The 25,855-nt window shown below is 43.3% G+C and overlaps 1 protein-coding gene and 2 long non-coding RNA genes across 3 annotated transcripts; 2 read left to right on the top strand and 1 right to left on the bottom strand.

The window, feature by feature from the left end:
• Positions 1 to 2,524: 2,524 nt before the first annotated feature.
• LOC134079165 (zinc finger BED domain-containing protein 5-like) lies at positions 2,525 to 3,545 on the top strand. The gene is made up of 2 exons (XM_062535355.1): positions 2,525 to 3,464; positions 3,508 to 3,545. Exons 1-2 carry the CDS (start codon positions 2,525 to 2,527, stop codon positions 3,543 to 3,545), a joined length of 978 nt encoding a protein of 325 aa, XP_062391339.1.
• A 1,214-nt stretch (positions 3,546 to 4,759) lies between these two features.
• On the bottom strand, positions 4,760 to 6,217 carry LOC134075887 (uncharacterized). The gene is made up of 3 exons (XR_009938506.1): positions 5,381 to 6,217; positions 5,096 to 5,166; positions 4,760 to 4,881 (listed from the first exon to the last, which is right to left on the bottom strand). It is a non-coding gene; the product is annotated as an uncharacterized LOC134075887 (long non-coding RNA).
• Positions 6,218 to 18,992: 12,775 nt separating this feature from the next.
• On the top strand, positions 18,993 to 24,608 carry LOC134075894 (uncharacterized). Its single transcript, XR_009938507.1, has 4 exons — positions 18,993 to 19,432; positions 20,067 to 20,101; positions 20,223 to 20,325; positions 24,550 to 24,608. It is a non-coding gene; the product is annotated as an uncharacterized LOC134075894 (long non-coding RNA).
• Positions 24,609 to 25,855: the final 1,247 nt, after the last annotated feature.

A 25,855-nucleotide genomic window follows, 5' to 3' on the forward strand; every position in this document is an offset into this window, starting at 1 on the left:
TCAACTCTTCTGTGAAGACTTTCCACAAGGTTTAGGAGTGTGTTTTATTTTTTGAGCATTCTTTCAGAAACGCATTTGTGAGGTCACACACTGATGTTGGACGAGGCGACTGGCTCTCAGGATCCGCTCTCATTCATCTCAAAGGTGTTCTATTGGGTTGAGGTCACGACTCTGTACAGGCCAGTCAAGTTGATCCACACCAAACACTGTCATCCATGCCTTTATGGACCTTGCTTTGTGTACTGGTGCACAGTCATGTTGGAACAGGAAGTGGCCATCCCCAAACTTCACACAAAGTTGGGAGCATGAAATTGTCCTGACCTCAACCTAATAGAGCACCTTTGGCCTGAGAGCCAGTCTTCTCGTCTGACATCAGTGTGTGACCTCAGAAATGTGCTTCTGAAAGAATGGTCAAAAATCCCATACACACTTCCTAACCTTGTGGAAAGTCTTCCCAGAAGAGTTGAAGCTGTTATAACTGCAAAGGGTGTACCAACGTCATAATAAACCCTATGGATTAAGTATGGGATGTGACTGCAGTTCATATGTGAGTCAATGCAGGTGAGTGAATAGTTTTGCCAATATAGTGTATTTTACAACACTTTTCAGTCAGTCTGCCTTTTCATGAGCATGTTTGCGAGACTGCGAGACTTTCTGTTTGTCAGTGCACCGGCCCAAAGTTGCCTAAAGGGTGTTTTTTTCCTCTCACAGGCGAAAAGGCCACCATTCAACCTGAAACAAGACGTAAGTGAGTCAAGGCAGGTGAACGAATACTTTTGCCAATATAGTGTATACATGCTAAAGCCTCAGGGGAAGCTCTGTAGAGAAACCTGTAAACTTGAAATGAGAAAATAGCGAAGAAATCGCCAAACCTGCAAAGTTTGTATTGAAATACGTTAATACTCGCTGACTCTTACTTTGAAAGAGCTCTGGGCCATTTGCAGGGAGTTGGTGACTTGTCCCTGCAGATGACCCAGATTTTGATTTCTTTGACGGTCGGTGGTCCTCCTCTACGTCAGTGTCACCAAAGAAATGTCTATATAAAAAAAAAGATATTTATCTACATGCATATCAACATTTTAAGAAGACAGAGAATGGTTGAACGGGGCATTGATCCCTGTTTTTGGTGTTAGTGTGTGTAACATAAAGCGAAACATAAAGCGAAAACACTGACTTTGCGATTCTCTTTCTCCCAGGCCTGTCTTGCTCATCGTCCGTTTGGAGGTCTGAGGTGCTACACGTCATAGCCCTCTTCAAAGTCTGACGTGCCTCCATGTAACTATCTGAAAGGTAAATAGTGGTTAGTGAGTCTTAAAAAATGGTGGTAGAGAATCTTAAATAGTGGAGGTAGAGCAGTGGTTCTCAACCAGTGGGGCCCGCACCCCTAGGGGGGTGCAGACACTCTCCTGGGGGGATCTAATCCGATTCAATGATCTATGCTAGGTAAAGGTAAAAATCAATTGTTTAACTCGTGGGGATGTGGAAAATGAGTAATTCAACCCAAATGGTGGAATATCCCTTTAAAAAGTTGTGGTAGTGGATCTGTATGTGTAGGATTTGTAAAAAACAACACTTAGCCAAGAAACAACTACGAGATTTGTCATACTGGATGATTTGATGATGTGGACGTCAAAGGTTTGCCAGTCCTCTTGCGGCTCCTCCCTATGTCTGACAGCCCTGTCGATCCTGTCGTCGTTACTATAGGGTGGTCACGAAGTACAGCCATCATCGTACCACGTGTCGGGGACCAGTGATACCGTTTTGGTGGTAAGAAATTCAACTACATGAAACATCCTTAAGGGAGAAAGTAAGAAAAGAAACAAGTGTGAATTTGTTATTGTTATTGTGAGTCAGAGTAAGAAATTCTAGTGAAAAAAGCTTTGAATTTAGTTTTATTGATTCTGATAATATAGGTTAGGGTTTCTCAACGGGGGCGGTACCGCCCCCCAGGGGGCGTTTGGACAGTGTTGGGGGGCGATGTGAACGAGGCAGCCGAGAGGGGGGCGCTCGGACACAAATGGGGGGCGTTGATCGCTGTTGTTTATCACAACGTTTAAGCATCTGACAACACATACAATGTGCAGTTGAATTTTAAATAAAACGATGTCTTCGTGCAAATTATTGAATTAATATCTTAGTAGCTCGTAGGCTAACCCACTCTGACTTGTCTTGGTCCTTCTAGGCTAGCTACCGGCAAATGATCTCCATAGCAACGTCTATAAACAAACCTGAGTTCGGAGGCGGCTGTGTGCTGTCAAAGCCCTCAGTAGCGTTCTACCACTTTGACAGCAGCCTTCGAACTCTGCTTCGCGGTTTAATAGTAATATGTCCAATCAAAATGTACACAAGCACAATTACGTAATAAAATGTTGACATCAAAACACATTCAAACATCATGGCGGAAAACAAGAAGAAGTGCAGACAGTATAGTGTTGAGTACATTAGATATGGCTTTATTCCCTCGCCCACGAACATCCAGCTCCCGATGTGCCTGCTTTGCCAGCAGGTTTTCTCTAATGAGGCGATGAAACCGTCTCGTCTAAAGGAGCACCTATCTAAAATTCACCCCGATAAAGCGTCCAAAGATGCTGCCTATTTCCAGGTCCTCAAGGATCAACTCGCGAAACAGTCCATCGCCAAGGTGTTCGCTAGGAAGGCAAATCAGGCTGAGAGTGGGTTAGTGGCCTCCTATAATATCTCTCTCCTGATCGCGAAGTCTGGGTTGGCATTTACAGTGGGGGAGAAGTTGGTTATCCCGGCGATTAAAGAGGCCATCTCCACTGTCATGGAGAGAGACCCGTCGCCGGTGATGCAGGCCATCCCGCTGAGTAACGACAGTGTGGCACGAAGAATCAAAGAGATGGCGCTGGATACGGAGCAGCAGTTGTGTGCCACACTGCGTCAACATTCATTTAGTGTCCAGCTGGATGAAACCACAACCAGGGACAACAATGTCCTGTTGATGGCATATGTGCGCTATATGTCAGAGAGAGATGTGGCGGAGGACGTTCTGTTTGCAAAATATCTCTCCACTGACACACGAGGGGAGACGATATTCAGGGCCCTGAGTGACTACCTGCAGGAGAACTCCATTCCGATAGGCAACATCCTCGCCTGTGCCACAGATGGAGCTCCCGCTATGGTTGGCAGGTACCGTGGCTTCGCAACATTGTTAAAAGAGCGTGTGCCGCATGTGTTAACAGTGCACTGCATGTTGCACCGTCACAATTTAGTGGCCAAAAATCTAAGCCCCTCTCTCCACCAGTCCCTGAACACCGCTGTCAAGGCCATAAATAAAATCAAGGCCCATGCTCTGAACGACCGGATCTTCAGGCAGCTTTGCGGGGAGAATGACGAGGCGTTTCAGCGCTTGCTGCTCCACACCGAGGTGCGCTGGTTGTCCAAGGGCAATTGTCTGGGTAGGCTGTGTGAGTTGTTCACAACTGTCCTGGAGTTTCTTGCCGGTGCCGACGCAGCTCTACGGGACACGCTGTGGTCCTGTCGCAGTGACATCTTCTACCTGGCAGATTTTTTCGGGAAGATGAACGAAGTGTCGCTCAAGCTCCAGGGAGATGGCGTGACACTGGTCCATTCAAAGGCCACCATCCGCAGTTTCATCGCCAAGCTGGAGCTATACAAACAAAATTTGAGCAGGCGTCAATTCAATAATTTCCCTCAGCTGGCCAAGGTAGCCTATTATTATTAGTAGTAGTATTATCATCATTATTATCATCATTATTATTACTATTAGGTAGCCTATATTTTAATTTACAAGGGCAGCTTAAAAATAAACTCAATAGCCTATCGTTAACTGTTTCTGTACTTACATTCAGGTGGTTGATGAGCTGACCGACAACCACCTGCTGCGTTACACGGATCACTTGAGGGCAGTGAAGGCGGACATGGAGATCCGTTTTAGGGACCTCGACCAACTGGATGTCCCTGAGTGGGTGATGGAGCCACTTCAAGTGGATGTGTCGAGGAGCGAGGCCATGTTCCAGGAGACGCTCATCGACCTCCAAAGCGATGAGGAGGCCAGGGCAACATTTCGGACCTGTGGCTGGCGTGTAATGTGGGCCACGCATGGTCAGCGTTTCCCTGTTTTGTGGGAGCCCAGTGGGCATTTGATGTCAGTTTGACATCAATATGACATCGAACATTGATGTCAAAATTACGTCACGAAATAGGTCTAGAATGAAAGTCATATTGACGTCAATGTACTGATGTCAATTTGATGTCAAGATATTGACCTCTGCTGATGTCATTTTTATGTTATTTTGATGTCATGTTTTGTCGGGATTTGATGTCAATTCAACATGTATTTGATGTCATGATGGTTGATTACGTTTTGATGCTATTTTGATATCATTCAATATCAGGCTTTGATGTCAATTCAAAATTTATTTGACATCAAGATGTCATGATGTTGATGTCATTTCCATGTCAAGTTTTGTTGGCATTTGATGTCAATTCAACATTTATTTGATGTCAAGATGTTGATGCATAGGAAGACAATGTTTTAATGCTATTTTGCTATCATTCAATATCAGGCTTTGATGTCAATTCAACATTTATTTGACATCAAGATGTCATGATGTTGATGTCATTTCCATGTCAAGTTTTGTTGGCATTTGATGTCAATTCAACATTTATTTGATGTCAAGATGTTGATGCATAGGAAGACAATGTTTTAATGCTATTTTGCTATCATTCAATATCAAGCTTCGCTGTCAATTCAACATAAATCAGAAATCAAACATTAATGACAAAAGTATGAACATTTATTGACAAATTTTGATATAATTTCAATGTCAAGAATCACTCAGGACAGGATGAGAAAGCGTAGACCCCCAAACCAGACTGGAGCCACTTGTGAATAACCTGTAACGCAGATACATAAATGTACATTTCATTAGAGAGCTTTTGAGGTAGAGGGTAGGTTTTATTACAGCAGACAAAGGCATTTAAGCATGTTGACATTTACCTTCACTTCGTCCTGAACTAGTAACACCAGTTACAGAGGCATATGGTTATTTTTATTATTAATGTTTAGACCAAAAGTCAAATAAATCAAATGTAAAACTGTATAGCTTACTTCACTTGGGTGGCAGGACAGGATGAGAAAGCATAGACCCCCAAACCAGACTGGAGCCACTTGTGAATAACCTGTAACACAGATACATAAATGTACATTTCATTAGAGAGCTTTTGAGGTAGAGGGTGGGTTTTATTACAGCAGACAAAGGCATTTAAGCATGTTGACATTTACCTTCACTTCGTCCTGAACTAGTAACACCAGTTACAGAGGCATATGGTTATTTTTATTATTAATGTTTAGACCAAAAGTCAAATAAATCAAATGTAAAACTGTATAGCTTACTTTACTTGGATGGCAGGACCCCCAAACCAGACTGGAGCCACTTGTGAATGACCTGCAACACAGATACATAAATATGCATTACGTTTATCATCAGAAAGAAATGGGCAAATATTTATCATAACCAATAATACACCCCATTAAAAAAATGCATTATATTGGGATCCACAGAATATGGTGCTGATCATTTTAGCTCCTCTTCCCATATATTCTAAACATTCACAACAAAGTGTCTGGTCTGTGACAAGGCAAAGCAAGGACATACATGAAGTCAACAACTGTCTCTTCTATTTTGACTCTTCTCAGTTAAATCTTACTCCAAGGAACATTCAATGTCATTAAATGAACTCGTAGACGACAGTATTTCTACATGAAAATTGAAAACAAATAGCTTCGTGCCCTTTGTGCATTTATATTTCGTAAAAGTTAGAGAGTAATCTCTAGCAGCTACAGTTCAATCTAAAAAGTCACCAGGAAACACGTCTGGAAACCGGACTTTTTAGATTGAATAGTAGGCCTGTTTGCTGGTTTCTAACCTGTACATATAAAAAATATAAGCACGAGTCCCAAAGCTATTTGTTGCTGCCAGCAGAGAATGTCGAACTACGACGTATGTGTTTGAGGCTGAGCATGCGGCAGCTGGTTAGCGCTACCTTATTAGAACTAGCAGGCTACTGCTAACGTCATTCATTCATAATTTAAAACCATTAGCTAGCAGCTAACGTTATCCCGGACTGGTGAACAATGTGAAATCAGCCTCCCTCCCAGAAAGAAATGATGTTTAGACACATCCGAATTGGCCTACGTTTTCTTAAAGACTCCCGAGTCCAACATCTAAGCTTTCATAACGTTAACAAAAACTACCCAGATAGCAGTAGACTCTGGACCGACTCCGCTTTCAAACTGGCAAATCCGTTTGACTGTCACCTCTGTTTTACCGTCGTGATGGAGACATCGACCCGGACCCGGCACCATGGGGCGGGAAGCACAATCACAACTTGCTCCACAACTGATACGGCCCGTCGCCGTGAAGCGGAAGCGCGAATTTTAGTTCTACGATGTCGTCAGACTAGAGCCGTTATCCTCTGGTTATAGAGAGCCGAAGTCCCGCCCTTCTACTTCCGGTCTATGGGACCTATTTCACGATTTTTTATGCATGGGAGTCAATGGAGAGATAACAATTATTTTTTGGTCCCGTTCGAGTTGGACCGTGCATTTCACATATGATGTGTGTGAATTTAAAAGATAATTTTTCACGTCAAGAGATAAACGATTCGACGTAAATGTGTTGAACAGCATTAGGTTTTGTATGAGATCGCTTAGTGAACTACATCTCTCGTCGCGAACAACATACGTCACTCACTAGAGAAGAACATGGCTGTCCCCTTGGCGAGCTTCACCCGCTTCTTCCATGAGGAAGATAAAAGTATCAAACGTGGAGAAAACCATTTCAAATCGGGACACGTCGAGAGCTGCAGCTACTCGAAGGGAGTTTTGGTCGGTTCTGTGCGTGCTAGCATGCGGGACCGGCTGTACAAGGTTTCGGTGAGTTGCTATTTCTATCAGCTAACGTTAGCGTTAGCATCGTATTCAATGTTATACTGAATGCCTCAGACTTTGACTTGTACTATTAAATATTGTGTTGTAGCGCCCTAAAATAGTACATTACATGTTTACAGATCTACATGGATGACGAGGGGGCTATTTTAAGCACCACCTGTGAGTGCGCACGGGGGGAGTTCAAGTGTAGCCACGCTGCAGCGTTGGCTATTTTTGGGATGAGGGAGTTGAGCTCCACCGACGTGGAGTGCCAGTGGAAGAAGCCTGCCTCCTCCAAAGGAACTCTCTCGGTGTCGGAGCTGTATCCACAGTTGGAGGAGACCTATAACCCCCTGGCCAGGGAGGTTACTGCTGAGGATATAGAGTGGTTCAGGTCTGAGCTGAAGGGGACCGAGTGCGGCATGGCATGGCTGTTGTCACCCGAGCCACAGCCCGAGCATCAACCTCTGCCTACTGTGCCTGAGTTGGTGAGGGAGCATCGGGGTCAGGGGCTTGAGGCAATCCTTGCCTCAATGCGTCTGACTGAAGACCAGCAGGCTACCATCCTGGCAACCACCGTGGGTCAGCGGCGGAATCCTCAGTGGCAGCTGCACAGGAAGGGGCGCTTGACAGCCAGCAACTTCGGTGCTGTGCTGCTGTCACGGCGCACCTCCGCTCCATGCCCGTCCCTCCTGAAGAGGGTGCTTGGGGGGCAAAATTTGGATGGAGTGATGGCAGTCAACTGGGGCGTTATGAACGAGCCAGAGGGGGTGAAAGCCTTTGAGCAGGCTTATCAGGTGGAGGTGCTCGAGTCAGGACTCTTTGTGAGCGAGTCGGGTGTCTTGGGAGCGTCACCTGATGGGCTTGTTGAGCCAAATGCCCTGCTGGAGGTGAAGTGCCCCCACAGCCAGCGGAACATGACCATCGCGGAAGCTGTCCTGTCCCCCTCATTTTGTCTCCATGTGGTGGGTGAGTCCTATGGGCTCAAGGACAACCACCCATACTGGCATCAAGTCCAAGGGCAGCTCCATGTCACACGCCGGGACCTTTGTTTTTTTGTCGTCTGGACAACGAAGGAGGCTGTGATCATCCCCATTCCAAAAGACCCTGCATGGGGGGAAAATCTCCAAACTTTGGAGAGTTTCTACTGGCAGCACATGCTCCCTGTGTTGGCCAGTAGAGAGGACATGTAAATAGTTTGTTTTTTGTAAATAGTTTTAAAAAGTTTCAGTGTTTAGTGTTCAGTGTTTTTCTCTCCAATCAGTTCTTTTTTTGGGAGACAATGGATCAGCGTTCCCGTCGCGTCTCCTGTCAGTAACTGTCCAATGGACAGTGAAACTAATGATCCACCAAATTCAGTAATCTCATAGGTGTTAGCTGTGAACTACAATCAGAAATCTGTTTGAAATGAACTTGTATAAGTTAGAATTCCGCTACACTGTTTTGTCTTGTATGCCCACAATGGTCTAAAAAAGTTAGAGAATGCAATGTTTAATTTCTGAACATGAATCAGGTTTCAAAATAACACCAAAACATTGATTGGTTTTCCAAAACAAAGAGAGGGATATCATTTATTTGAAAGGTCCTGGACAGATGCAATAACTATTAACAGTTCACTTTTTTTTTTAACCTATTTTTCTGTAAGGGTGCTGCTGACTTCCCGTATGAGGGGGTTTTGGAGGTTGACCAGTGCACAGCAGAGCTGCACCAACACATTTGCGGAGCATCGGAGGTGTGCAGGTATTTGGTCAAGTATCTTGAATTCCTTCACCCTTGCGTTGGCTCTCTCAATGTGAATACGATTCTTGGCAATCTCTTTTGTTGCCCTCACCTCACCTCACTCTCATTAAATTTTCCCTTATTTAGAAAGGGGGGGATATTCACTGAAACACCCTCTGGCACAATGTCTGAAATCAAAAAGCCCTTGTCTGCTAAGACCAGGTCACCAGCTACCAGATGGTGGAGTATCCCTGACTGCTGTGTGATTTGCCTTGTCAGACACAGAGCCAGGGTACAGTGGGCTGCAGTAGTTGATGACCCCATTTGGGGCCACGGATATTAATACTTTGAAGGAGTGCATCCCTCTGTAGGTGGAGTAAGTGAGTTTCGCCTTGTCCATCTCCTTTGGGGCTGCAATGTGGACATCTGTGCAATCCACTACCATCCTGCAGTTACTTGCAGATGGCTGGAATGAAGCAGGCATGCTTTGGGCATTCTTGTGCCGACTAGGAACTGTTGCCATCATTCCTCTGAAAAACAATTTATGTAGCACATGTATCATTGTTTTCACAATGTTGCCTACAGTGGCAGTGCTGCAGCAGAACAGCTGTGCCAGGTGCAGGTGAGGATAGTTCTGCCGTATTTTCATGAGTGTCAGGAAGACCTGGGGCCTCATGTACAAAGCTTGCGTACGCACAAAAATGCTGCGTACGCTAACTCTCACGCTCACGTCCGGATGTACAAAGACTGACTTGAACGTGAGAATGTGCGGTCCTCCACGCAAGCTTCATGCCTGGCGTACGCACATTTCCAGTGTGTATCGTCAGTTGGCGACACATAGAGGCAATGCAGCGAAACAACATTAGTTGATCACGAATCAAGGCCTTTATTTGCACAGCATATTGTGAAATGTGGGCTATTAAAAATGTTTCAAAATAATTGGCCATGCAACATGCGTTTATAGTACCAAACTATGCAACAGCCTATATCTGCAATTAAAACTGTAGTCTTATCAGAGGCTATCAAGAATTAGGTAGCCTAAAGTGAAACGTATAGAGATAGTGCCTATATTTAGTTCCATACATGATTATTCACTTGCTTATCAAACATTTCAGATTTCGAAGAGCTTTCCTTCCTCGAAATCTGCGATGAATGTGGTTGGCTTCACGCATATGTACATGTCTAAAACATTTTCCGGGTGTTTTCACATATTTCCTACAGTTTTCAGTAAAACAAAATACAAATGGGACAAGATGATCAGCGTGAATAGCTTAGTGCGAATTGAAGCAATTTCCATGACTGACTGCATAGGCTACTTTCCTCAAGTAAGCATTCACATTATTGTTGTAACACTTTTGCAAAATATAGGAATATGATCCAGAAATCGTCGTGGCAAAGCCTGAATAAACTTCTACTATGGGTGCGCTATGTGTGTTCTTACTCGGACACGAGTGATTTAATGACCTATTAATTATTGCAGTTATTTTGTAATGCTTGAAATGCCCACCAAACCGCGTATGTGAACCTTGTCACTTGCAGACTGACCAATGAATCTGCCACGGTCTCTGGCCCTTGTAGCCACTGCCACGCTCTGCCTTTACTGTCTTTTTTTTGTCATTAATTACAGATGATAAAGACGTAGGCTACTGTGTCTTTACCATGTTGTCTGATAAGAGCACTTCTACCTCGCAATCGCTGGTAATAAACTTTTAAAACTTTTTCGATTTGATTATATAAATCATTACATTTTGTAGCAGGTTCAAGAACGGATGGATCCACAAATGATTTTTTACTCTTATTAATATTGTGGGATAAGCCATTTTGCCTTCGCGGAGGTCTGAGTTTTCGAGTGGCCTTCTAGTTAGCATATTAAAATGAGTGTGATTGAGGGAGGAGAGAGGGTGGAGTATAATGCTCGTGCATGTGCGCTTAATTTCGCGTTATTTGGGATGTACAAAGGAAAGCTGCGTGGATTGCTACGTACGCATGGTTTCATACATCTGATTTTTTTTGTGCGTACGCTTCTTTCCAGATTTTCGCGTACGCAATGTTTTAGTAAGAATTCCACGCAAGTCTTTGTACATGAGGCCCCTGGTCTTCCAAACTCACACTTTCCGAAACGTTCCAGCCAGCAACATAAATAATGGAGCCCTCAAAGCGCTTCACAAGCCTTGCCACCCGTCTGAACATGGCCATGTCCAGAAGCCCCGTCTCCATTCGAATGACGTCATCAGGTAGGCCATCAACGCTGTACTTGGGGGGTTGACGCTTCCCACTGACGTCAATTTGACATCAACAAGTAGTCAAGATTTTGACCAACATGTATGACGTGCATAAATATGCATAATTTCATTATATTTTGTAATGATTTCCTTGTGGTCGTAAAGAGGCCCAACAAAGGTATCAATCTAACATGTTTTTTCTGGTCCCTACATCTCAGGTCTATATTATTGACATTAAATCAACGTTGATTTGATGTCAGGAAATAAGACGTCAAATTGATGTGAAATTTATGTCAAAACAACGTCTGTTAAAATGTCTGAAAAGGTATATTATTAGCCTACTCATTGTAAATCGACGCGAGTTTTTCAACATCCTGACCCACACAGCAGAGGGTTCCAAAACGGACCCTCTGCGGTGGACTCCGTGCGGACACACACATCGAACGCGCACTTTCCAGTCCTAACGGCTCCTTCAGTTTTCAAATTTCTCGTTGATGAAGTGGAAGACGAAACAGCGGCGTCTGAAGGCTGACTGTAAGTATGCTCCTATATGCTTTATTTATGCAGCTACCGAGTCTATCCACTGAAAAAGTACTTCCATAACACAAGTAACCTACTTATCTAGCTTTATTTGCTGATATTATCCGAAGATTTGCTGGTCTGCAGATATTGCTCATATTTACACACCAGCTACGGTCTAGCTGCTAGCTTTCGCAAGCTAATTTAGCCCACTTTAGACAGGGCTAAATCCTGTCCAACTAGGGCTTTGTTACCCTTTTAATTAAAGCTAAACTCAGAACTGAGTTTAAAATGAGCAACGGTTAATTTGGTTTAACGCTAACTTTGTGTTTGTGAACAACAAAAGTTGGCTTGCGTTAGCTAGCGTTAGCTTGTTAGCTAACGATAGCATTAAAGTTACAGGAAAACTAGTTTTTGTTAACGTTATGAAAGCTTAGATGTTGGACTCGGGAGTCTTTAAGAAAACGTAGGCCAATTCGGATGTGTCTAAACATCATTTCTTTCTGGGAGGGAGGCTGATTTCACATTGTTCACCAGTCCGGGATAACGTTAGCTGCTAGCTAATGGTTTTAAATTATGAATGACGTTAGCAGTAGCCTGCTAGTTCTAATAGAGAATGGGAACGGAAGTTAGCGGCGCAGTGCATTCTGGGACAAAAGGGGCGTTTTCCTCCATTAGGTGAGGCCGCGGCGCGAATTATAAACAAGAAACCTATGGAAACCTATGATATTTCGAACAAGATCGGCTAGCCTAAACAGTAACACTAGATGTAAACATTTAGGCTACTATGCTAAAAACTACTAGTAGAAGTAGTAATGGACCGTACAGAGACAAGCTCCTGCCAGACGCGAGGAAACGTTATATAGAAAATTATCTTTGATCGGGAACATGGATCCCTATGACAGACCGTCTGGAGAGTGGACGTGAGACCCTGAAAGTAATACAAAGACACTCCGTTGTTGATTTTTTTTACCTGACGATCGTGGGCACGGACGTTACATCAAACAAAACAACAGGTTCGTCCCATGATGTGTGAAAAACAGTGTTAGAAACAGCGAGTTAGCAATGTTTTACGATGTTTACAATGGTACAGCATTGGCAGCAGCGTACAAGTGGCCTCACGTATGTATCCCAGACGCCACCGCGGCGCAACCGCGAAATGTCCGCGACGTCACATTCCCATTCTCTATAAGGTAGCGCTAACCAGCTGCCGCATGCTCAAACACATACGTCATAGCTCGACATTCTCTGCTGGCAGCAACAAATAGCTTTGGGACTCGTGCTTATATTTTGTACACGTTAGAAACCAGCAAACAGGCCTACTATTCAATCTAAAAAGTCTGGTTTCCAGACGTGTTTCCTGGTGACTTTTTAGATTGAACTGTAGCTGCTAGAGATTACTCTCTAACTTTTACGAAATATAAATGCACAAAGGGCACGAGGCTATTTGTTTTAAATTTTCATGTAGAAATACTGTCGTCTACGAGTTCATTTAATGACATTGAACGTTCCTTGGAGTAAGATTTAACTGAGAAGAGGCCAAATAGAAGAGGCAGTTGTTGACTTCATGTATGTCCTTGCTTTGCCTTGGCACAGACCAGACACTTTGTTGTGAATGTTTAGAATATATGGGAAGAGGAGCTAAAATGATCAGCACCATATTCTGTGGATCCCAATATAATGCATTTTTTAATGGGGTGTATTATTGGTTATGATAAATATTTGGCCATTTCTTTCTGATGATAAACGTAATGCATATTTATGTATCTGTGTTGCAGGTCATTCACAAGTGGCTCCAGTCTGGTTTGGTGGTTCTGCCATCCAAGTAAAGTAAGCTTTACAGTTTTACATTTGATTTATTTGACTTTTGGTCTAAACATTAATAATAAAAAATAACCATATGCCTCTGTAACTGGTGTTACTAGTTCAGGACGAAGTGAAGGTAAATGTCAACATGCTTAAATGCCTTTGTCTGCTGTAATAAAACCTACCCTCTTCCTCAAAAGTTCTCTAATGAAATGTACATTTATGTATCTGCGTTACAGGTTATTCACAAGGGGCTCCAGTCTGGTTTGGGGATCTACGCTTTCTCATCCTGTCCTGAGTGATTCTTGACATTGAAATTATATCAAAATGTGTCAATAAATGTTCATACTTTTGTCATTAATGTTTGATTTCGGATTTATGTTGAATTGACAGCGAAGCTTGATATTGAATGATAGCAAAATAGCATTAAAACATTGTCTTCCTATGCATCAACATCATGACATCTTGACATCAAATAAATGTTGAATTGACATGAAATGCCAACAAAACTTGACATGGAAATGACATCAACATCATGACATCTTGATGTCAAATAAATGTTGAATTGACATCAAAGCCTGATATTGAATGATATCAAAATAGCATCAAAACGTAATCAACCATCATGACATCAAATACATGTTGAATTGACATCAAATCCCGACAAAACATGACATCAAAATAACATCAAAATGACATCAGCAGAGGTCAAAATCTTGACATCAAATTGACATCAGTACATTGACGTCAATATGACTTTCATTCTAGACCTATTTCGTGACGTAATTTTGACATCAATGTTCGATGTCATATTGATGTCAAATTGATATCAAATGCCCACTGCAGTTACGAGATTATTATGTCAATTTCACAATGTAGTATGTACCCCGACAATAGAAAATGTTCATATAAAGGCTTAAAACGCTTCAGCTCTAACGTAATTTGATGTCAAAGTGGCGCTTACGCCCCATAGGATTCAATGGAATGGCCAGCTAGCCACGGTCTTCTCGTTAGCATGGCGGCCGCCATACTGTCTACACTCTCAGAACGTTCGCTGCCCCCTTGAGTCTATAGGCTAGATCAGATCAGCCGGACGGACGGACAATGGGGCGGGCGTTCTATAGAGCTCCCCAGTCCCGCCCACAGCCTTGTCCGGAAGTAAAAATCCAATACAATTTCTCCATTGACAATTGGAGAATAAGCCATAACATCGTAACCGTCCATGGTAGACTTAAAACCAGCTACGATGTGACTAAGCGATTATACCTGCTCATATAGATGTCAAAAGTTAATGGGGGCATCAACCTTGTTTTGAGAAAACAATGCTAAATTCACGATTTAACGAGAGAGTACTACACTACCCGACACCCTAACGTGTAAAACTGGTGAAAGCAGAGCCTTTGATTGGTAGAGATCGCCGTTGCCATGGCAATGCCAAACAAACTGTACTCAGCTTTTCCCGCGCCTATCGTCCAGTTTCGTCTCGCTGGAACTTCAAAACTTAAAATGGCTGCAGGGCTGATCAGGACCGATGTGTGGTCTTCCGAAAAATAACGGTTTTCTCATCTTGAAGGTTGAATTTACTCAATGGAAACGGTAGGAAGTAATCATCTTCTTTTCTCAGATTAATATGGAACCATGTTAAACTATCTTTAGGCTGCAAATGTTGGAAATGTGTGTACGTTTGCAAAGCATCCTGGGATTTGAGTTCTCTATCTCGGAATTTAAGATATGTACACAGTCTTGTACCTTTCGCTTTTTTTACATTTTCTGTTCATTTTTTCACTCGAAATTATAAGTTATATGCTTATGAGTCACATCGTAGCTGGTTAGCCTAAGGCATGGTCTAAAACTCTTTATATCCGAATTTTTCCAGAAGTCAATGGGAGAAATGAATGAGAATTTTACTTCCGGACAAGCACCTCTCTCGGAGGAGGGGCGGGACTGGGGAGCTCTATAGACCCCTTCACAACGGATAAACATTCGGAGTGGCGTGACGTCAGTGGCGGCAGAAAAGTTAGACGGCTATTGAAAAGCACTAGTAATGCGGCTAAAATTAGTCCGTAATTAACCTTTGATGAAATGGCTAACGATATAAAACAGTATGTACATACACTCAGTGTACGGGATTGGGAGGATTATTTGAAAAAACTTTGAAATAACGTACGTTATCAGGTGGGATCATTCTGACAGATCCCCATTCTAAGTGAATGGAAAGAAGACGTAGCAAGATTGCCCTCCGTTGAATGGCCAGATATTTATAATTACGTTATTGAAAAACCGAGCGTATACAGTAAGGAGAAGTGGCGGGTGTATAGATCATTGGATATATAACTATGTCCCAAATGGTCATGTCTAAGATTTACAATACAATGACATATCGGATGAGTTTAGTGTTGTCGCTGATGGCAGTTGATGGTTGTTTTGCCGCCAGCGAACGAAGTGACGTAGGCTCAGCAGGGGTCTATTAGATCAGATCCTCCAGGCAGACGAATGTTCCATGATACGCAACTGTGATTGGTAATAATAATAATAATAAATTTTATTTGTATTGCACTTTATATTATGGACAATCTCAAAGTGCTACAAAATTATAATGCAAATGGATAACAGATAAAGACAGATAAAAAAATAATGCAATTTAAAATAGATTATATACATACATACACACACACACACACACACTCACACATACGTGTATAAAATATACACACACACACACACACACACACACACATACATACAACACACACACACACACACACATCAACAAAATACATTTAACAGAAAGCTTTTTTAAAAAGATAAGTTTTCAACGTTTTTTTAAAAGTGTTCAATGTCTGTGGGGCCCTCAGGTCGTCAGGGAGGGCATTCCATAGCCTGGGAGCAGCAGCAGAGAAAGCTCTGTCACCCATCCTGTGGAGCTTGGTTCTGGGGATTTGGAGGGTGTTAATGATTGTTGACCGCAGGGGGCGTGAGGAGGTCTGGGGGGTGAGGAGTTCCTGTAGGTAGAGGGGAGCGTGTCCATATATGCACTGGTGGGTGAGGAGTGTGATCTTATACTCTATTCTGAAATTAACCGGGAGCCAGTGGAGACTTTTCAGAATGGGGGTGATATGTTCATGCTTGCGCACCCTCATCAGGATCCTGGCAGCACTGTTCTGGATGTATTGAAGTCTCTGGATGCTCTTGCCAGAGATCCCAATGAGGAGTGCATTGCAATAGTCCAGCCTGGAGGAAACAAAGGCGTGGATGAGCTTCTCTGCATCGCCCAGGGTGAGAGTTGGACGGAGTTTGGCAATGTTCTTGAGGTGGTAAAATGACCTCTTGCAGAGATGTTTGATGTGGGTGTCAAAAGTGAGTTGTGGGTCCATTTTAACACCCAAGTTGGTGACAGATGTTGACAGGGAGATGTTTTGTCCAGAGAAGGTGATATTTTTGATGGTGGAAGAGCGGAGCTGATGTGATGAGCCAACTAGAATTGCTTCTGTTTTAGAGCTGTTCAATTGAAGGAAGTTGAGCTTCATCCAAGCCTCAATCTCCTCCAGACATGTGGTCAGTGTGGATGTTGGCAGGGGAGCAGATGAAGTGGGGGTTGTCCTGAGGTAGAGCTGTGTGTCATCAGCATAACAGTGGAAAGTTATTCCGTGTCTGCTAATGATATTGCCGAGGGGGAGCATGTAGATGGTGAAGAGGGTGGGGCCCAGCACAGAACCCTGAGGGACACCACAGGTGACGTTGTGGGTATGTGATTTTGCCCTGCCCAGGGCGACGTGCTCGGTTCTGCCGGTCAGGTAAGAGTGGAACCAGTTGTAGGCATTGTCTGAGAGTCCAATGGTGTACTGCAGGCGATGGAGGAGGATGTTGTGGTCTACTGTATCAAAAGCAGCTGTTAGGTCCAGAAGGATGAGCAGAGATGGGGAACCAGTATCTGCTGTCATTAGGAGGTCGTTGGTGACCCTAACCAGGGCTGTTTCTGTGCTATGGCCAGGACGGAAACCAGACTGAAACTTTTCAAACAGGTTGTTGTGTTTGAGGTGATCAAAAAGTTGTGCTGCAACTGTTTTTTCCAGAACCTTTGACAGGAATGGAAGATTGGAGATGGGCCTGTAGTTGGAGAGAACTTCTGGATCCAGTGTGGGTTTTTTCAGCAAAGGTCTGATGACAGCCGTTTTTAATGCAGAAGGGATATGGCCAGCCATGAGAGAGTGGTTTATGATGCTGGTGATGAGTGGAGAGACGGCAGAGATGTTAGCTTTCAGCAGGGCTGAAGGGAAAGGGTCCAGAGCACAGGTGGATGGCTTCATTTTTTTGATGATGTGCTCCACCTCCTCCTGTGTGGCATCAGAGAAAGAGCAGAGGGGCTGGACAATCTCAAACGGTGGGTCAGCAGTTGGGAGGGGCAGGACAGCATTGGCAGAGAGGTGGGAGCGGATGTTATTAACTTTTTGTTTGAAAAAAGTAATGTGCATGTTGCACCTCTCCTCAGTGGTCTCAGAGTGGGAGGATGAGGGTGGCTTGAGAAGGTGATTTATTGTTGAAAACAGTTGTTTAGAGTCACCTGGGCTGTTGTTGATAATGTTGGAGTAAAACTTGGACCGTGCATCTCTCAGAGCATGAGCATACTCCCTCCTGTGTTCTCTGTATGCCTGTTTGTGAACAGTCAGTCCAGAGGCCTTGAGCCGCCGCTCAAGAACACGCCCAGCCGTCTTCATCTTTCGCAGCTCACAGTTGTACCAGGGTGCTGAGCGCAAAAATGAGACTGACCTGGATGTAAGGGGGGCGTGGAGGTCCAGGAGACTGCTCAGGGACTGGTTGTAGAAATCCACTGAGTCAGCAACAGAGGGGAAGACAGTAGAGCCAGAAGAGAGAAGTTGGAGGTCCAGGGCCAGGGCATCCGCATTGATGTTTTTCAATTTTCTGAAATGGATCTGTCGCTTTGGTTTGGTGCAGGGGGAGGGGAAAGACAGCTCCATTGACACAACCTTGTGATCAGACACACCAAGATCATAAACCTGTAGGTTGCTGATGGGGGCGGAGTTAGAGATGACCAAATCAAGTGTGTGTCCCCTAGAATGTGTCGGGATGTCAACATGTTGTTGTAGGTGGAGAGTGTCTAGTAGCTGAAGAAAATCAGCTGCATGGTGACATGAGGGGTTATCAACATGAATATTTAAATCTCCCAGGATTATGGTATTTGCAGAGGTAGTACAGAGTGTTGTGAGGAGATCAGATATTTCTGGGATGAAGGCAGAGTTTGGTTTTGGTGGCCGGTAGATAAGGAGAACAGTCATAGGAAAAGGGGGCTTACATTTAAAAGCAAGACACTCACATGAAGATGTTGTAGGTAGTGAGATGGGGGTCAGCTCCAGGCCCTGTTGGTAGATGACAGCAAGGCCACCACCGCGGCCAGTGCTGCGAGCTGCCTCCAAGTAACTGTAGCCGGGGGGACAAGCTTCATTTAGGGCAGAGTAAACCTCTGGCTGGTGCCAGGTCTCTGTCAGACACATGAAATCAAGTCCTCTCTCCCTGATGTGTTCTTCAATCAGTGTGGATTTGTTGTTGATGGATTGAGCATTGAAAAGTTCGAATTTCACCAATGACTGTGGGATGAATCTCTGTACAGGTCGCAAAACACTTAAGTCCACTCCATGAGATGTATCCATCCGACTATGCGAGGCCCTGCTGGAATGCGGAGATCTCGCGATATTTCCAATGTTGTCTGAAACTGAAACTGATGAGAGAGTCCTCTGACGAAGCGTCTGCCGTGTGACGGGTGACCACCACAGAGATGGGATGTTTGTGGTAGAGCAGGCTGCATGCTTATGATAAATGAAGTTTCGTTGTCGACCGGAGCCTCTATGAGTGTGGCGACGGCGGCGAAGTATGCCTGCTACCCGACAAACATGGAGCACGTCATCTCCGAGCTTCTTATCGGTGGAGGTGTACTGCCGAAGTTCCAGGGCTGTGAAATGAATTCCTCCCATAGACGCTCCGACACATTAACTCAGTCCAGAGTGTGTTATCAGCGCTGTCACACTGGCTGCTTACCTGGGCAGTCAACCGACTAGCTCCAGCTGCTGGACAGTCAACCGACTTAACCAGTGCTAATTAACTTAATTGGTGCTTTCGTTGTGAGGCAACGGATGACGTCCGTGCAAATATACCCGCCAAAAGAAGTATTTTTTCATGGGAAAATGTTAACGGCATCTCCGGTCCGATGATATCAACGAACGTTTCCTTCCCTAAGGTAAGATTTTCTCGTAACTAATAGCGTATTATCCTTAATAACTAACTGTTAGTTGTCATTGTATTATCCTTAATAGTATTAATAACAGCTAGTTCCTTTTATTATTCATTGCAGCATTATATGCTCGGTGTCAACGGTAGCCTCATAACCTCATTTGCTAAATGTCTGCTAGCTGCTAAATGCAATGATGTATTTAGCGGTATCCCATATGCTAAATGTCTGCTAAATGCAATACACATCAGCTATTAGTGGGATGGGATATATAAACGACTTGTGGACATTGACATATTTATCTGATAGATATTAACGTCTGGATCAGGATGAATTTAGTATGGGCTTATGACAAACAATAAATGAGGACTGAGGTCTAGCTATGAGATAGAGATAGAGACTTCACACAGCAGAGTACATTTCCACATTCCTGGCCCATTCTGCATGAAAAAAATATCAACAAAGCTAATCCATCTTAGTTCTCCAAATGTATTTATTATAGGCCTGCCACCTTGTGTGCTTTGCGCATTTTTTCAGCATGCACCCCCACTCTGCCAGTGAATTTGCCTTTTGGCCTTCCAGTGCACCCTCGTGGCAATGCCACTGGCTTGTTTGATGACACTCTGACCCTTTTCGTTTTCAGGTGGAGTGGCATCCCATCCTCATTGTTTGTGTGTGGTGAGATACCTATCAATAGGTCTTTCAATTTCATGGAAAGGTCCTCCAGGCAGTCTTGGTCCTCAGTGATATAAATTTTGTCCATGATCTGTTTAGTCAGATTTATGCATTCCTTCCTCAGGTTGGTCTTTCTTGCACGTCTGCGGGGAGGCAAAGGCAAACTGCAGTCTGGCATTTCAGAGGTGACGGGGGTCTCTGCAAAGAAAGCAAGAAATAATAATAAGGTATTATTATTTTCACCTAGCATTCTGTGGCACATGACAGTTAACAGTTACTTTCCTGGCTTTCACAGTGTAATACTCTGGGCCCGTATTCACAAAGCATTTTATCTTACCACTAAGAGTACTCCTAAATCGCGCTAGAAGATTTTAGTTAGGAGTTTTCCCCTAAAAGTTATTCACAAAGCCTTTCAGACCTACTTTTAGTAAGGAGAAACGCCCACTCCTAAACTAAAAGTGAGTCTTCGTTGCTATGGTTGACGTCATTACTCATGCACGAGCTTGATGAAAGTGACCACCTTGATTGGCTGGTGATTATAACGCGGGAATGATGGCAAACCTCCCCTACAATGACGAGTTGAGTGACAGGTGTTAGGTCTTAGCTGGTGAGAATACGTGCGCTATGTCGGGCTGTGAAGGATGGAAGATGATGAATAAATAGGCATAGCCTTAATGAATAGTAAAGAGTAAAGCAAGCCTAGGCTTAATGAAACACTATGGACTGGAGCAGTATATTTGCAACATGTTTTAAATTAATCTGTATGAAAACACGTAGCCTATATTTGCAAAGAGGAGAAGCGATTTAATTTAATAAGGCACCATAAGGGGGTCATCCCTATGTTCCCCGGGTCCTATGTTCCCCAGGTCCTATGTTCCCCGCTCGGGGAACATAGGACCCTTTTTCAGAAAAAGGGTCCTATGTTCCCCATTTTTCCCCAAAAGGGTCCTATGTTCCCCGGTTGCAATACATACAGGGGATCATAGGACCCTTTTTCTGAAAAAGGGTCCTATGTTCCCCAGGTCTCCCGGGGAACATAGGACCCTTTTTTTGAAAAAGGGTTCTATGTTCCCCGCTGTGAGAAACTGAACTTTACCAGTCTCACCCACTGCATCCCTCTTTGATTGTAAAATGTTTTGTGAGTGGTAGGTGAAAGACTCTCCTGTTGTGAGGCAGAGTAAGTGAGTATTAGATAGATAGATAGATAGATACTTTGAAGCATGGTGTTTTGGGGATGTTTCTTTTCAGCGGGAACTGGGCAATTGGTCAGGATAGAAGGGAAAATGGGTGCTGCCAAGTACACCCACATTCTTAAGGAAAACCTGCGTCCCTCTCCTAAACAGCTGAGGATGGGGAGGTCATTCGCCTTCCAACACGACAATAATCCTAAACATACTGCCAAAAGAACAAAGCAGTGGCGTAAGGATAGGATGGTGAATATCCTTGAGTGGCAAAGTCAGAGCCCTGACTTAAATCCTATAGAAAATATGTGGATTGACTTGAAGAGAGCAGTCCACCGCCATTCCCTACAGAATTTGACTAAATTTTAACATTTCTGTACGGAAAATTGGGCAAATATTCCCCTATCTAGGTGTGCAAAGCTATAATAGAGACATATCCAAACAGATTGATGGCTGTAATGAAAGCAAAGGAAGCTTTACAAAGTATTAAGTCAGGGGTATGATGGCTTTTCCAACCCTGTTATTCTAGTTTTTCATTTTTTATTAATTTTCAGAACTGTTTACTTTTTTTTCATTATTTTGATGTTGTACAGCTAAATTTGTTAATAAAACTGGAAAAGATTTTTTTTTAAATGGGTTTTGATTTCAGGCTGTAAGACAAAAAAGTAACTATTTCAAAAGGGTATGATGACTTTCTATAGGCACTGTATACAGTGGGGAGAATAAGTATTTGACCCCATGCTAAAGTTGACTGAAAAGAGGAATATGAAATACCCTTTTAAAAATGTACAGTATCTTAATGCCTTAAATTAAAAAAAATGAGTACAAATCCAACCTTTAAGGACATCAATTATTCATAAATAGATAAATGTTTTCCTTAAAACACAGGGGCATAAGTATTTGACTCCTATGTGAAATTCCCATAGAAGCAGGAATATTTTACGTATGTTTTTATTTTTAAAGGCCAGTTATTTCATGGATCAAGTTTCCCTTTGCCTTTGGAATCAAAATAACCCCACATCACCACATATTTCATTGAGCTTAATGCAAATCAAACAGGCTAATAGGCCTAGGCTAACTGGAAAAAACACCATGCCAATCTCTAGGTACGGTGAAGGGTATGTGGTGATGTGGGGCTATTTTGATTCCAAAGGCAAAGGAAAACTTATCAGGATGCATAGTATCCTGGATCCATGAAATAACTGGCCTTTAGAAATAAAAACATGAAAAATCTTCCTGCTTCTATGGGAATTTAACATAGGAGTCACTATGCCCCCTGTGTTTCAAGGTAAATATTTATTTATTTACGATATATTCTTCATTCCACCCTCCTCACAGGGGTCCAGTTGAGTTGGCGATGGATCAAAACGAAAAACAATGGTTCCATGCTATGCTTGTGGGGCTACATGTGCACCAAGTTTCATGCACCCCGGTCTTTCAGTGGCCCGGAACTTCTTGACGGAAAATTGCGCGTGTGAAAAAAAAAAACACAAATCTGACTAAACCTGACCTACCCGCCGCTTCGCTGTGTGGCGGTCATAATAATAGACTGGGGAACATAGGACCTTTTTTCAAAAAAAGGGTCCTATGTTCCCCTCTTTGTATGGGACCGGTAAACATAGGACCTTTTTTTAAAAAAAGGGTCCTATGTTCCCCTGGTCACCTGGGGAACATAGGACCCTTTTTTTGAAAAAGGGTTCTATGTTCCCCAGTCCCATACTAAGAGGGGAACATAGGACCCTTTTTGGGAACAGTGGGGAACATAGGACCCTTTTTAAAAAAAAGGGTCCTATGTTCCCCGGTCCCATACAAAGTGGGGAACATAGGACCCGGGGAACATAGGACCTGGGGAACATAGGTACGCTCCCCACAATAAGACGTTACATTTAGTTTACATGCAATGGTGGTTTTGGTTGTCGGTGGCATTATTGCATTTGCATCCTTAGTTGCAATGCACATTTATTCCCTTGCATGACACCGAGCTCCTGCACTGCACGGTCATTTCAAAACATCGCGACGTGAAATGCCACTAAAAGCGGGTTGTGAATAGGTCTTAGTGAGTTAGAAGTCCTCTCGAGTTCTTTTACACTGTCCTAGACTTAGGAGCTACTTTTAGGCTTAAAATGCTTTGTGAATAACTTTTAGTGAAAAAAATTAGGAGTCATAAAGTTAGGAGTGACACGCCCATTATTTTTAGGAGTTCCTCCCTAAATTCGCCAGTTAGGAGCTACTTTTAGCCCTAAAATTCTTTGTGAATACGGGCCCAGTTGTACATTTATGATATAGAATAGAATAGAGACTTTAAGTGCCACACAGCTATGTTGTTAGTGGTATTTTTTTGTAGTTCAGATATACAGCTTACCCTCAGAAGCAACTGGCTGACTGACAGCACTCAGACACTCAGAACCACCAGTGGCAGGCATGCACATCTCATCCAAATTGAGGAGTGGATGTTCTCGGTACTCTTTACCTAGCTGCTGCCATGTCCAGCCAGGGACGTACTTGAAGACGGCACAAAAGTGCTTACAGGGAAACTTGTGCCGTCTCCAGTCATCACACTGGCATGATGGCAGGCTGTCTTCGTTTCCAAATGTCAGGTGGTAGGTCTTGCCCTTTTCAGTTTCACTCTGCACGTTGAAAACACCATCCCCCAAATTCACCACATGCCTCCCAGAGAGAGTGGTCTCCATTCGGCACATAATGTGCCGCACTAGATCCGTGGGTCTGCCACAGAGGAATGGTGGAACCATGGCATTATAACGTCTGTATGTCGAAGACGCCCTAACATTTCCCTCAATGTACCTTAGTGTAAAGCAACATTGTATGATTAGACTTTAGTGTGCATGGGCCATAGAGTAAAACTTACAGGTTCTAATATGGTTGGAATGAACTTACTTCCTGTGCAAGTCTGGTACATAGTTATTTACCACAATCTCCAGCATTTCAGAGAGTGTGCTGTCTTTATAACCCTCTAAATATTTGTGCTTGAACGTCTCATTTTGCCGTTCAACGCCATTGTTGGTGGTCATGGCAATTTTGAGGGTCTGTTCTTTGAAGACGGCAACCCATCTCTTTGGATGAACAAAAACAAATAGAACTGATGTCAATGCCAAATACAAATACAATTTCAGTAAATTAGTGCACTTGGGACCATCTGGGTGTTCTGATATGTAAGGTGTATGAGTGGTTGTGTTTGTGTAATAGATGCCAGCTAGCATAGATGTGCGTGTGAAATGTTAGTAAATCTGTTTTTTTTTTTTTTTCTGAAAGCACAGAAATGTCACGCGAGATCTCACACGGAAGCATGGGAGCATTGCATTCTATAATCGTGGACTTTCCTTGTGAGGAGCTGGAAGGGGTAAGTGTTCATAACAGTCTTTTATAAATGTCAGGTTCGTGAACAACAAAAAAATACTTCTTCTACGGCTTAGTTGATGTACAGTATATTCATTCAGAAAAACATTTTTTTTTTTTTTTTAAATTTCCGCTTCACGAGTAGTGCTGGCATGAACCCGTGTGGGTGTGTGCTCGCTCGATATTGTAGGACCCTAATTCCCAGGCTGATAATCATATGTGTACTCTTGATTAGATACTAAGTGTGGGCCTATTGTGGGCCTACTGTCATATGCTTGTCATATGTCCACAGAAGTTAACTTGGACCAGGACATGTAATGAAATTTATTGTTATGTCTTATCTGACCCTGACCCTGGGTATGCTTACCCTTGCCTCTGACAGCCAGGTGTCAGTGAACCAATTTTGGAGAGCATGGTTTTCTCTCCAATTACTGCTTTCTAACAGGACCTTCACTGCCTCCTCATATTCTTCCACTGTGTCAGCTTTGGCAATTGCTCTCATTTTTGCCAGTGTGTCGTCCCTGTCTGATACCTGATGGTCTTGCTTGCGAATCCACTCACCCCATGCCTTTTCCCTGTGGAAGTCGCACAGCAGTGCTTTGGTCCCTGAAGAGATAAATAGAACAGAAAAACACTGTCATCACACACGTCTTTGTCTTTAGACCCTGTTTCCCTATAATTGCTTCCTTCATGATTTGTCCTTTCTGGTCTGATTGGACATAATCAAAAGAATTTCTCAAAACTTGTAACATAGGCTAATCTGATAACTGTAGGATTAAGTTTTGGACAACTTGTACACAACATAAACAATTTTATTTTCCACTCCATTTAAAGTTGTGGCGATATTGCTAAGTAGGTTTTAGGGTGTAACATGTAGACAGATCATGTAAAGTAGCCTAAATCATATGTCTTTGGAATGGTTGTGAGGAGTACATGTCATTTAATGTATTATAAGCCATATTCCACCCTTCTGTGTGCTTGATAACACCATCTGCCAGGTGGGCGTGACCGTTTGCATTGACGGACACTTAATTGAGTAGTGGTAGTTTTAAGGGGGTAACATGTAGACAGATCATGTATCTGCTCCTTTATGCAAGGAGGAACAGTAGGAGCCCTGCTAGAGCCCTTCAGAATGACCTCCAGCCGGTCACTGGTGTGAATGTCTCTAGCCACACTGTCAGAAACAGACTTCATCAACGTGGCCCATATCTATCCATCTATC

This window comes from Sardina pilchardus, chromosome 1, assembly GCF_963854185.1.
Source record: "Sardina pilchardus chromosome 1, fSarPil1.1, whole genome shotgun sequence".
In the NCBI taxonomy this organism is placed as follows: domain Eukaryota; kingdom Metazoa; phylum Chordata; class Actinopteri; order Clupeiformes; family Clupeidae; genus Sardina; species Sardina pilchardus.

What these genes read in the sequence shown, in the direction of transcription:
- LOC134079165 (XM_062535355.1), top strand. Translation starts at nt 2,525, where the DNA reads ATGAAACCGTCTCGTCTAAAGGAGCACCTATCTAAAATTCACCCCGAT. An exon ending in TGTCCTGGAGTTTCTTGCCG is followed by an intron (nt 3,465 to 3,507) that starts GTGCCGACGCAG and finishes GTCCTGTCGCAG; the next exon opens with TGACATCTTCTACCTGGCAG.